The sequence below is a fragment of the Pelecanus crispus genome, chromosome 18 (genome assembly GCF_030463565.1).
Source record: "Pelecanus crispus isolate bPelCri1 chromosome 18, bPelCri1.pri, whole genome shotgun sequence".
NCBI classification, from domain to species: domain Eukaryota; kingdom Metazoa; phylum Chordata; class Aves; order Pelecaniformes; family Pelecanidae; genus Pelecanus; species Pelecanus crispus.
This window is the reverse complement of record NC_134660.1, coordinates 757079-770482: the sequence shown is the minus strand read 5'-3', so window position 1 is coordinate 770482 and position 13404 is coordinate 757079. Positions and strand designations below refer to the sequence as shown.

Sequence of the window (13404 nt, the reverse complement as noted above, 5' to 3'; positions counted from 1 at the left end):
TCTTGAAAATGTCACGCTCTTGCCTAGCCCCACACAAAGCCTACATTATTATTTATCTTGTCAAAGGAGTCCAAGCTTTGGCACTAGCAGAGCACACTAGAGGACAGTAAGTGCTGATATGGTTTGTGATGAAAGGAAAAGTCTCTGAGATACTGGCTTCTTTGAACTATGTGAGCCTGAGGATCCTCCAGGGAAAGGAAACTGGTGAGCTTTTTCTTTTGCAGCCCTTTTCCTCAAAATTTAATTTGTGACAGAATAGCAAGTGCTGAGCTAGATAGAGTCCAGTATCCCCACTTTTCCTTCACTATAAATTAACTAATCTTCAGTATTACATGGAGTAGGAGGGTAAGTTGAATATTACCCATCTTTTAAAATTTTTAAAAGTGTAGAGAAGTAGCTTATTTATATACCAAAAAAAAAAAAAAACCCACCCCAAAATTGGGAAACTGGTTGCTTCTGGTTTCAAAGCAGAAATCCAGAAGAATGTAAGAATTAGGTGGGTTTTAGGCATCTAGATTGAAAACTATGACTGAAAACAATTCTCTTTCAACAGATGTATAAAATTACAGGTACCTAAATTTTTCAGGTACTGCCCTTTCTGACCTGCAAGTTCACTAAGTGTAGCCAGTTCCTGGTTAAGCACGTGCTCAGCCCTCGCTGCCCGAGCGCATAAGCAGTTACCTCCTACTCTCATTACATTTGGGTCCAGCAGCCCCTATGTACCTCAGAGCACGAAAGGATACGTCTGCTCTAGCACAGCCACATGCACGCAGCCTTAAATTCAGCACAGAACACACCGGCGAGCGGCACTTCTATGAGAAATGCTGGCAGTGGTGGGATAGTCTCCTGTTTCACCTACAAACCATTCTCGGGTCTGAGTTTACTGCTATGCATATTTCGTGTCAGAATTTGGTTTCCTGACTTCAGAATACTGTAAGATAACTTAACTTAGGCGTCGCTGCTGTGGTTAAAAACTACTTTTAGTTGTGAGAAAACAATCATTGTTTAAAAAATCTTGACCTCCTTTAGAAAAACTCTGACTTGGAGATTTTAATTGCAGGGAATCTGTTCATAGTGCTATTTTTACATGTATTGGAAAAGTATCAAAGCTAATTTTTTAGAAGAGGAAATTACACTTCAAAATGCACTATTGTGAGAAAGTGACTCCCTAATGTCTCTGAGCTGGTGCTTTGTTTCTCGTTAGAAGCATCTCCAGTCTTCCCTGATGAGCCTGCTCTTGTTTTCAGTGCTGGTTTGCTTTAAGATGCTTTTGATCCTGTATTCATTAAAACCTGATCCTGCTGCTTCCCACCAGCCCTAATGGTCTGTGAAATTATTTTCCTTTCTCCAAGACACTGTTAACTCTGCTGGCACCTGCAGAGTAGAGGAACTCAGAACATTGTCAAAAGTCCTCTCATTTATTCAAACCAGCTTTCCTCCACAAACAAGAATTAACCTTCAACGTTATCACAGCCATCTTCCTTAGTGGAGAAGTGGGAATGGACTGCAGCGGAGTCTGAAGGTTTCTATCACTGCTGTTTTCCCCTTCTACAGGTACAGAGAGATAATGGGACAAAAGACATGAAAATCGGGGATAAGATTCACTCTGTATAGCACGAAAGTATGAATGAGCATAAAGGCTCAAACAGCTGGGGAAAAAAACCCGAAGTAGTAAATCCAATAAGAAAAAAGTAGGGAACAATGAAGCAAAGCCATGTAGTAAAGGGAAAATGTAAAACTGCATGTGCAGTCTGGACCTTGCGGGGAATAACAACAGTTAAGGAAAAGGCAGGATTTTTAAGGTATCCACAAACTAAGAACTTTTTTAATTACATAGCATCAGAACTCATACCTAGATGACAGTTTAGTCTTCTATTTTTTCATGCTGGTGGAAAAGAGGAGAGCACTCTAAATTTCTGCTTTCGATACAATGATAAAGATTAATATTAGCTGTCAATATGTACTTCATTGTACAAATTCTAGCAATTTGTGACTTAAATATTGCTCTCTAGAACATTCTTACAGAACTGAACTGCTTAATGCGGAGCTAACCACTTCTTTGGTTTTGCCTTCTCAGTAGCAGTGTCCTGCAATGACTATTACGGCATTAAGTTCCTGCAACCAAGATGGCAGTAATGAGGATTCAGATGTTTAATTTCACCTGAAGGTGCACTCAGTTATTGCATAGAAAACTGTTTTCTAGAACAGTGATTTCAAACCCAAGCATTCAGAAGCCATGAAGACCAACCAGAAGTAAGGCTGCCCATGCCCTATTTTGGTCCTGTTGTAGAGATCTGTATGCTGTAGCCTTTAATTGTACAATCCCATTATCTTTAACCTGATTTCCTAAGGAGGCAAAGCTTATGTTGTTTGATGTTCCTATCTTCTTACCCCATCCCTCAATAACTTCTAATTCAGCAGTGTTTTCCAACCAAGTTAAAAAAAAAGAAGTAGGGGCCTCGAAGACCATTGCATCCAAGTAGGGGTTGCTAATTCCAGCATTTACAGAACTGCTTCTTTCACTGGACTGTGCTATCCCTTTCTGTGACTGGGTAAGCTTATAGATAATGAAAGGAAATGTTGCATCCTGTATGGGTCCCCAAGATGTATGGAACTCACACTTCCTAAAATATTTACTGACTGCAAAAATAATTAATTTCTTCCTGGGCATTTCCTCAGTTATCAGGTAATGATGTCTTGCTGCTTAGAAATATTAATGAAGCTATCTTAACCAGCACCTGTGTGATTTTAAGTGATAATAGACTTCATGCAATATAGACAGAGGGGAAAAAAGATATCTTAGAATTTATGAAACCAGAGAAAATAAAGTTTATGTCAAAACTGTGCACTAATTTAAAGTGCCCAACTTGATACATCTCAGGCCTCGTTATTCAGAGAAGGTGCTAATTCAGTTGTGCTTTGTGTGGTCAGGTCAGAGTTTTACATCTCTCCGGGTGCGAACACTCCCTTTTTGCAGATTGAGCCCAGCTGCTCATACAAAAATAAAAAAATTTCGTAATCAGTTAAACACTTCAGGTTATGGGCTTGCCACACAGGTCCTAAGGCAGGGGCAGATCTGCTAATCCACACTGGTGGTGTTTCTTAGCCCCGACACCAGGATTTTGTTTTTCTTGCTACATTCATTGTAAAACTAATTAACAAATTAAGCCTCTCACATGCACTGAATGAGATCTCTCAAGACCTCGGGAGAAAGTGACACTACAGTTCTGAGAATAAACTAAATCAGAACAGGCTGCAAATTTGTCTGGAAAGCAGACTCAGCTCCTCAAAGCTGATAAGGGACGGGAGGCCGCCTCTGCCTGGAAAGCCGTTTGCACTGTTCTGAGAAGCGATTTTTAGAAGTTTAGCTAATCGATGTCGAGCAATCACGCTGCCAGAGGACACAAACTCAACTGTCTACTTTTTCCACTACCACAGACACTGGAAACAATGATCCCTGCTGTTTGAGTATACTTGAGAGGGCTGAGGCTTTTACTGCCTTGCAATGTTTCATTTCAGGTGGGAAGCAGTCCCGCGGAGGAGAGCTTTCTGCTGCCAGTGGGAAGAGGCCCTTACAGATGTGCCCAGCGTGCCCTCTAGTCACGTTCCAGGGCCGCTGCACGATTTCTGAGCGTTGTCTTTAAATAGCGGCTATTATACAGGGGAAATTACAACAACAGTTGATTAAAAAGCGTGGGGTGCTCGTCCCGCCTGCAGAAAAGCAAATCACTGTGTACAAGAACCACTACGGAAATCTTTCCTTGCTGTCCCCAAAGTTATGTGTGTCTACTGAAATATTTCACTTCATTACCAGTCTCAAGTTTCAGTCAAACAAAAGACTTAGTCCTCATCCAAGTGATGGAAGGTTTCTGTGACTGACCCGGCTGGATTTTAACTTTCTTCAGCATCTGGGCTGTGCCAACAGAGCTGCTCTTGGGAATGCCCAAGGCTGCACATTCGTGCAGCTCTCGGAGTGACTGCAGACCCGCTAAAGGACCTGCACCTACCTCCAGGAAAAAAACACACCGCCGTCCCTGCCTCCGGCAGTCTTTTTTTTTTTTTTTCTTTTTTTCTTTAAAACAGGTTAATTGCTCATGAAAACTTTGGAAATAGGCTGTGAGCTTACTAACGCAACTGAATGGTGATGATGAAGGAGGTATTAAAAGCGTTCAGGATCCTACATGTGCGTAAATATACAAAAAGAATGAAAGTGACATTGCAAGCACTGCAGAAAAGCGTAGCAAGAGAAAGGAAAAAAAGCCATATGACCATTCTTGCAAAATTAATTCTGAAGCCTTAAATTCACTTTTCATCTTCATTTTTTCCTTAGAATATTTAAAACCTTAAATACCTCATTCCAGTCTGACATCCAGCTGTCTTGGTTTCAGTCTGAGGCAATTATTGTTTTTCCTGTTCTCTACATGCATCCCTGGCTCACTGTTCCTGAAATTCTATTAGTTATGAACTGTAAATCTAAGTATGAAACTGTTTTTTATTATAAGAGTATATATTTTAAATGCATATCCCATCCCTATCGGCCTTACAAACTTCTTCCTACTACTAGTCAGCATAAATTTACCACACGCTAAAGTGGGACTCTAAAGCTAGCATCTGTTTTCCCCAGTGCGTGCAATTTTGATTCTTATGCGATTTTCGGCCTGTGAAATCTGACAGAAATTCCCATTTCCTTCGCAAGAGTGTGTGGAATCCTGCAGGATAAGCTCACATAATCACCGACTCTTAACTGAGTGGCACAGCACAAATCCTGGTTGGTTCTGAAGAATGACCATTAGGGTTGGGGTTTTTTTAAGCGGTATCTTCAAGATTGGCAATTCATTGATTTCAAAGCAGTAATGACAACTTTGTTATCTCTTAAACTGTTGTAATTTGAGCATGAGTCTTTACTGTCCTGTGACCAGAAAATTACCAGCGTTATACAATTATATCCACCTCTACAAAATATACGCACGTACAGTATCATCTACCTTATTCTATGCGCTCTCTAAACACTTGGGGTGTTTTAAACATCTGCTGATGGAGTTGCAGAAGGAGCTCCTAAAACCAAGGAAGACGAAAGGAAAAGGAACACAGCTGCTAAGCTTTCCCCTGCGGATGCCACGTCTCTGTTAGCTATGAAATAAAACTTCACCTTTCTTAGCCGGCACATCAACGAGTTCCTCCTGGAGGGACAACAGGCACAAACACGGCAGCAATGTAATCTGCTGTTTATTCTCAGTACGTGCGTGACTCTTCTCATCTCCTCGGAACCTCCAAGAACTGACAAGGTTCCTAGGAGAATTCTGGCAGAAATGTTTTTAAAAACACTGACTGCGATGCCCACAGTGCTGCCGTGCAGGAAGCCAGCTGTTTGTGTTACGTGAGGGCAAGAGGACACGCAGGTGGGCACACGCTCATTATACCCATGATACCTGTAATGAGGGCCATTCTGCAGAAGAGACGGTCATTGTCTTAAAGCTCCTAACAACTTAGCTCCAATGTAGTCTCTGCTGATGGCCAAAAAGAATTAAGCAGAATAAGAAATGGAGGAAGACCTTGATTTCCACATTATGTTTTTACTGTAAGCACAACGACTCGAGGAGTACAGTTACACCGCTAATTAAAGAGGAACTGCTTTTTTGTTGGTTTTCTCCTTGCATTTCTTGAAGCTGATCAAAAGAAGAGTTCCCCCTGCTGGTAACTGCCCGAGTCATAAAGGGAGCCGGGGTTGGGATGCTGGAGCCAACAGAAGTAGAAGAGAGAAGATTGAATCCTTTCATAACTTCTCAGCCTGACCTTCATGTTTTGCACTTGCAGGGCTTTGTCTAAGGCACTTAATAAATTAATCTCCTACTCAACTGATTTCCCTTCCTCTTCTACTCAGAGAAAGACAGTCTGCTAAGGAAGGAGCAAACCGCAAGCGTTCCCTTCAGTAACTCCTTGGCGAGTCAGCCCAAACGCAAAACATTACGCAGTGGGTGTTCCAAGCACCTACCATCTTGGCTGCAAAGGGTGATGTTTTACACTTTACAAAAACTTTTCATTTTGGAAAAATATGTCATGACACGAAACTACTGCTTGCTTACAGCTGCAGAACGACAGACAGATCAAGCACACAGGACTAAAAAGAACAAGGTAGTTGTCTTTATTTAACTAGGTTTGCACCCTTCTAATAAACTGGAGAATGACTAAAAAAAGCAGAGAGACAAACCGAGTCATAGCAGAACTGGCAAAGCCCAGATTGTTGGTAGAGAACCTGGGCACTGTGCTTTAATTCCTTGAAACCTCTGAACTGCTTATAGGTGCACATGCCACCACAGAAGGCTTCCTTCTTTGAATAAGCAAAATAAAACTTGCCAGCAGTAGTTAAAGATTCCTTTGCACAACCATACCCTAGATGTTATGCAGTATCTCGATAAACTAGAGTAAGTTCGGCCACCACTTTGTACATTACTGATCTCTTACTTGAAGACAGAAAGCCTTTCCTGACACTTCACCAGAAATTCAAGCATTGCCTCTGAAGACACTTGCGCTGTTTATAAAAAAAGAACAAAGCCAAAAAAACCATTAAACATCACTCTCCCTCTGCACAAGGTGCCTCGAAGAGGAGCTACTATTTCTAATAGGAAAAAGTAACATGAAGGATGAAAACTTTATTGGATCCTAACCCACTGGAGTTTACCTGTCTTTATTTAAAGAGACAGCTGAACTCAAGCAGGAACATACCCCAAAAGCCACCAGGCAGGCTTCTCAAAACGTGGTAACCAGTGTGTCGTGGGGGAGAGGCGTTACAGCAATCCTCCTGGCAGCTCAAAGCTGGGGACCTGTTTTGTGGCAGTGTTGTTACAACTGTCCAAGAAGAAAAGCCAGTGCTGATTTGAAAATAGCTTCTCGAATTGCTTTTGTAGCCTCCTCTGGGATCGTGCAGTACGTGAGGTCTGGAGAGAAGACAGCAAGCTGTCCAAGGAAATCCAAAGGATTCAGACTCAGGTAGGTACAAGAGCTGCCTTTGTTTGAAGAAATTCTTATTGACTAAGAGTCGGAGGTGCAGCAAGAACCAAGCTGGAGCAATACCAGGAACAGGCTTTAGAGCTAAAGTGGGTCAAGGGAGCCTGCAGCAATCAGGAGAGAGAAAATCTCCTTTATTTTCTTTCTTCTTGGCAGACTGATCTTTAAATCTGTGCTCTGAATACAGACAAGTTGAAGATATTGGTAAAGACAGATCTTGGCTTAGAAAATAGACCCTAGGAAACTCCCCGCTTCGTTCTTTCTGCTGGTCGTCTAGGCTGCTGCAGCGTGGGGAAGGGGACAGACCTGTGGGTTTGAGCAAAAGTTCCCTTGAAACTACGGTGGCTTCTTTTCAATGGCCAAGGAAAAAATTAACACGACATCTCTGTTTCATTTTTAAGACACCGTGTCTCCTAGAGCTACATCTAGACTCGGGGCGAAAGGGGGAGAAGGGTTCAGGAAGAGCAGTCTTCCTAGCACATACGCAGAAGCAGCAGTTTGGCTTGCAAAGCTGTAAAGAAAAAGGAGATTGCCGATAACAGACTGACAGCACAGTGCAGAAAGGCTGCTGCTGTCTCACTCCCTGCATTCCTGATCATACACTTTCTCAAGAGCTTTAGTCAGTATAGAGTTATGGCCAATAAGCAATTCTGCTTCTGTGGAAAGTAAGAGTGATTCCCCTTTGATCTGCAGCACACGCTCTAGAATAGAGTAGCGGTTGGTAACAGCAACGACTCAAATATCCTTAACAGGCGACATGTTTGAACAGAAATTCCAAGATTATCACGAGGAAGCGGATGGTTGAGGGAGTAAGTGATTTATAATGCATTTGCAGGTGTTTGTGTTTGCCCAGTGACAGGGGAGCTGGGTCTATTCCTACATTGCATTACTAATTTAATAGAAGGAAAAACCAGCCTGCAAAACTAATAGAATTGAGAGCTCACCTTGAATCTTTTTGCTGCTTTTGGTTGCTGAGTTTGAGAATTGGTTAAATTTAAGATAGTGCTAAGAGATAGAGGAGCGCAAGTCCTATAAACACAGAGAAAAGATAGTTTTATGGTTAAGACACACAAAAGATAATTAATTCTTATCTCTGCCACAGTGTTCATGAACAAGTCATGCAATTTCTCTGCTCCCTTTCATAAAATGGAAATAGTATTCATTACCTTAGAGATATTGGGAAGCACGACTGTCTTCAGGGAAGCCAGAATCACCGTACAGTAGCAGATGGCAGCACATGGCGTTCATCAGGCAGTATTCATGGAGTTAAGTCACAGAAGCTTTTACTTCAGGATTCTCTACTACTGGGAGCGTGTTTGCTACTTATCGCTTGACCTTTAAGACAATGTAAGTTAGCAAAGAGGTGAAGGTGACAGAGGAAAACCCTTTAATAGCCTAGGGTTTAATTTTGCAAGAAACGTGTTGTTTGAGTAGAACTACAGGATAGCGAGACAGATTAAACAAAAACCAAATCTGAGGCCAAAACAGTTGTAAGAAGCACTGGAGGGGTGGGGGGGAAGCAGGGGATGGACAGCGAGAGGCTGACAACAGCCGCCCAGGAAAGAGATCAGGATCCCATCTGGAGGGGCAAAAGGCCAAAGCCACAGAACAGATGGAGACCAAGTGGCAGCTGGCAGAAACATGCTTTCATGTGTAAAGTTTGCTCTTTGGAGAATTTTGCTCTCCAACTCTGAAGGCATCATTAGGATAACAACTCCTCCCCATACAATACCAGGGAGCGAGCCTGTGCTGGGGAGCGGGTGTTCAAAAGCTCACCGCGATGGCAGTTAATTAACGAGGGCCCTTTCAACATTTAGAAGCCGTTGTCACACAACCTTGGCACGGTTTTAGCAGCAGAGGGTCCTGTTCCTTCATCAGCAGGGGGGATGAAAAGCATTAATTTGGGCCCCACTGGTTAAACAGGTTTCCTGTGAACTTTTACATATGCCAAGAATTGCTTCTGTTTTGGAAGGGCTCGGGCAAAGGGTATAATGCTTCTCAATGTTTACACGTATTATCTTAACGGAAGAGTGTCCAACCGGCTGCTCCACCAACTCAGTTATGGAAAAATCATACAGTCGAGCAGAAGAGGGGGTTGTCTTCAACACAGGCCTTTAATCCAGGGATCTTTCCAGGCCACACCAAAGGACTAACAGCATTCCAAGACTAGTCCTCTCCTTGGAGAGGCGTGTGCTATTTGTCCCCAAGATCAGCCAACGATACTGAAATTAAAGTTCTGGAAAAGTGGCTGTTGTCTCTTTTTCTTTAATAAAGATATGAAGTTTTTTTCCTGTTAAGGCAAGAATTTCATCCTGCTGCTAGGATCTAGTAATACAGCTTTGATTACAGAAAAAAAAAAAAAAAAAAAAAGCTTAATTACAGTTAAAACTAAAGTATTACACTTTTAAGACAATTTAGAATTAAAAAACTATAACAAAAAAATCCAAACACTCTCCTTCTGATTACCTATCCTGAGTCCAGTTTCATAACAGATTTTGAGGTACAAGACAATAAATTAAAAGTTCATTCCAACTGCAGAGATCAACTGTTTCCTCAATGCGATGTCTTCTTTACTCCCTTTCCAAATTTGGCATCAAGTCCAAGGCCTGCAAAGAGATAAAATAATCCATGTGCATAGAAAATTGCTTCACGTTCTTCAAACAAACATAACACAAGGAACTTTGTGAAAAATCAGCTTATCGGCACCAACTTACTAATGGTCACTCAGAGGCAGTGACTTACCCGGTGTGGGGGAAAAACCAAAGACCAAACAGATCTGCTGGAACTTGGTTCCTCTTTTCCTGCACCGGTGAGGCTACTAACACGCTCTTCCATCGAGAGTGGTGCCACACAATTAGATTTTTTTTGACCAGGATCTTCTGCTAGCTCTCCCCTCACTACACATCATCTCTATTTAAGTTAACAGGGGAAAGACCTCCAGTGTTTGCTTCCCAGACTTACCCAAGAACACCAGGACTGTTCCCACCCACTGCATTGTACTGATGGGATTGGCAAATAGAATGACGGAGGCTAAAATGGTGAAGAACTTGCGGGTTGTGGTGATGATGGAACAAGTCAGCGGTCCGAAGTATACCACAGTCATGAAAATAAAACTCTGTAGAAAACAAATGGACGCCTTTTGTCACTCTGACTGGAAAAAGTGCAACACGGATCGTATTCTTAGGTGAAAGCCCATCAAGCCCGAGCTGAAAGAATCTTATTTCAAATCCTGATCATTTGCATGCAAACTTCCACCAGTTTTGCTCTGAAGGTAGCCTGTACAGAAAGCCAGCAACCACCAAAGCAATGGAAAGTGAAGCGGCCTTACTTTGCCGTCTCCCAGCTGGGCAAACACATCCCCGTGAAGGCTGCAGAACAAGGGAGGCGTATTTACCTGACCCAGCGCGCTCGTCAGGCCAAACAGTAGGATGTTGTAAACGATGCTGGGGTAGCGTTCCGTAAAACTCAGGAACTCCCAGAGCTCTCCAGTGAAGAGTATCCCTGGAAGAAAGATCGAGGTGCAAAGCATGAATTACGAGCCCAGAGGCAGCCCGAGCAGCCGCTGCCTACGTAGCATCATTTCAGTTTACGCTCGTAGCCCCACAGGAGCTACTAACAGCAAAGACTAAACTCCACACAGCGGAAAACAAAGAGGACAGGAGAAAGAGCGATCGCCTTCCCAGTCAGTTAATGAAAGAAGCGATCATTAACTGCAGATCCAATTCTGACAGAACGGTCCCTAGCAATTAATTAGAAGCGCTACTCCCTAAGCGGAGCAGCAAGCGACGCGGATACGGTTTGCTTCTCTGCCGGCGCAAGAGAGCCCTTGGGCAGGAACCCCCGGGTCCGGGCTGGAGCACCGCGCTGGCCGGCGGAGAAGCCTTCTCCGAGGTGGCCGAGCCTTGGGCAGCCGCTCTGCGCGGCGCCGTGTCCTCTAGCGGGCAGGAGGAGAGCTGCACTGACCGACCCCGACTTTTTATATACAAACAGACCAAAAAAAACCCCAAAACAAAACAAAGTTGTTTTGCAAAAAGCATTCTAGGCCCTTTTTCGGAGCAGGACTCAAGGTCCCATCCCACGGGGTGTCCCACGGGTGGCAGCTGTAGTTTTTGCAGGGTGTTCCTTACCAGCCCCCAGGAACAAGGTGGACCACAGGTTAACGTTCAGCATCATGTGATTGGAACCTGTCTGGTAGTGAGCTCTCATGTGGTCCTGAGATACACCCGTCAGCCCATCCAAGGTCAGTGACAGCAGCTAAGAAAAGAAGAGGCCGAGGTGAGGGAAAGCAAAGGAAACCTTCGTTCTTTATTTCTTCTCTATGGGGAAAATCTCAAGCATTCCCCCCCTTTTTTCACATCCCAATCGCCTATTCAACAGCAAGTACACGGCCTCAAAACCCAGGCTGAGAGGGATGCGCGCGTACTCACGTGCTGATCTCGTACCACCAGCACACCCCTCAAGCCCAGGTCTCCTCCTGCGGAAGCGCTTACACACCAGCTTTAGGATACGCTTGAGGTACAAAGGATGCGGCCTTATCTGCGCTGTAACTGCTGCTCCTTGCCCCTGCCGGGGTTATTGGTGCGCTGGCAGCACTCACCAGAAGGAGTTCTCCGTAGCCAAAGACGTGGTCATCGCTCCCGGCCCCTTTCTTCGGTTTGTACAGAAACAGGGCCACGCCTGCGACTATCAAGAGGACGCAGAGATACTTGGCCGGGGGATACTTCTTCCGCAGCAAAGTCACTCCTAAGAGCATGACTGTAAAGAAGCAACATCACAAACCGCTCCCAGACCCCCTGGTGAGATCTCCACTCAGCCCACAGAACACCACACAGGTGAACCACCGCCTGCACTTCCCGCGGCGGAGCGGGTAGGAGGGGAGAGGTGCTGTTTTGACAGTGGGGCTCCTCCTTGAGCGCACCAGGAATCCACACAAACACAAGAAGAAATGTGAAATTTCCTTACCTGGAATGGGCTTACAGGATTTGCCCAGGACCTATAAAAGAAAGGTTGTATTAGCTGTCTGCATACCGTCACCCGCCCGCAACGAGAGATCACGGCAATGCAAGGGCGGCCGCCCGCGATCAGAGCACCCCGATGCCCCACACCCCTCCAGTAAAATGTGCCAGATACCTCAAAAGAAGAGGGCAACTACTAAATTAGTGGTGAAGGTTTCAGAAATCATCTCAAGCCCTCCAACATTAGCACCGACTCCCAATTAGCAGATTCCCATAATTTCTAGGGATTGCTCTTCCTTTTCTGGGACAGGCTGAGCTTTCTTAACCCCTCTCTACACACCCAGTGCTGACTGAAACACAGCAATACAGCCCTACAAAAGCTGTTACAGAAAAACAAGTGTCAAAGTCACATTTCCCTCCACGTCATTTCACCAGCTGGTTCTTCCCCAACATTCGCTTCCCCAGCACAGAGCCCGTTCTGGGTTACCCCACGCGCTGGGGCGTATCAGCGCGCCAGGCCGTGCGCTAACGCCGCCTCCCCTCGTGCCCCGCGGCGTCTGCCCCGCTCCACCTGCGTCGGGTAGCTGACGAACTGCAGAGCCGAGTTGCTGGAAACCATGGCGCCCAGGTAGGAGAGCGAGCAGGCGGCGTACAGCCAGCTGCGGGTGCGATCCGCTTTGACGGCGTCAAAAAACTGGATCACTGAAAGGATGACAAAGAAGAGGAAAGTCAGGAGAGTTGCGAGCAGCTGCCGCCATCGTGAAGCGCCTCAAGAACGTCACCAGAAATGTGAGGGACAAGCAACGCCGGTGCCCTGCCGCAGGAGCAGCAGCAAATGGGCAAAACCCCGGCTGGCGACTCGTGGCTGAGCTTCCCGAGCAGCGGAGCCCCTGGGCGCCCAGAGCCAGCCGGCAGCGGCCGAGACTCAACTTACGGAACTTGGCGAAGGCGGCGTTGATCACGCACTGGATGAACACCAGGGTCAGGGCGTACTTGAACTTCTCCTGCTTCGCACCTTCGCCGTACCGGCCCCGCGTGCTGCAAGAGCGGGACACGGTGAGCCGGGGCCCGGCCCGGGGCAGCCTCCCCTTCCTCTCCCCTCCCCTCCCCTCCCCTCCCCTCCCCTCCCCTCCCCTCCTCGAGGACGCGGTGAGACAGCGCCGGGGCCAGGGCAGCCTCCCCTCCCTCCCCTCCCCGGGGCACGGGGGGACGCCGGGCGGGACCCAGCCCGGAGGAGGCTCCCCGGGCCGTGACGGCACCGGGGCCCGCAGCGAGGGCGGCCTCCCCCGGCCCCGGCCGCGCTCACATGCTCTCCTGCAGGATGCCGTAGTAGAAGTAGCAGGCGAAGACGCCCAGGAAGCAGACGGGCAGCCGCAGGCGCTCGGGCAGGCCGGCGCCGTTGGCGCTCGCTCCCATGGCGGCGGCGGGGCCGCTCAGCGCCGGG

General features: G+C 46.0%; 1 protein-coding gene across 9 annotated transcripts; it reads right to left on the bottom strand.

Annotated features, from left to right (window-relative positions):
- Positions 1-5488: 5488 nt before the first annotated feature.
- Positions 5489-13391, bottom strand: SLC35B1 (solute carrier family 35 member B1). 9 transcript variants are annotated; one of them, XR_012831732.1, is made up of 10 exons: positions 13267-13391; positions 12895-12998; positions 12532-12662; positions 11968-11998; positions 11603-11760; positions 11133-11259; positions 10400-10506; positions 9967-10120; positions 6724-9611; positions 5489-5504 (listed from the first exon to the last, which is right to left on the bottom strand). XR_012831732.1 is itself a non-coding variant. In XM_075722770.1 (9 exons), exons 1-9 carry the CDS (start codon positions 13374-13376, stop codon positions 9559-9561), a joined length of 975 nt encoding a protein of 324 aa, XP_075578885.1. In that variant the 5' UTR covers positions 13377-13391; the 3' UTR covers positions 6120-9558. The 9 variants fall into 9 exon arrangements, 1 of the variants encoding a protein (XP_075578885.1); XR_012831731.1 differs by lacking the exon at positions 5489-5504 and adding an exon at positions 6120-6529; XR_012831735.1 differs by lacking the exon at positions 5489-5504 and having other exon boundaries at positions 6120-7109; positions 7950-9611.
- Positions 13392-13404: the final 13 nt, after the last annotated feature.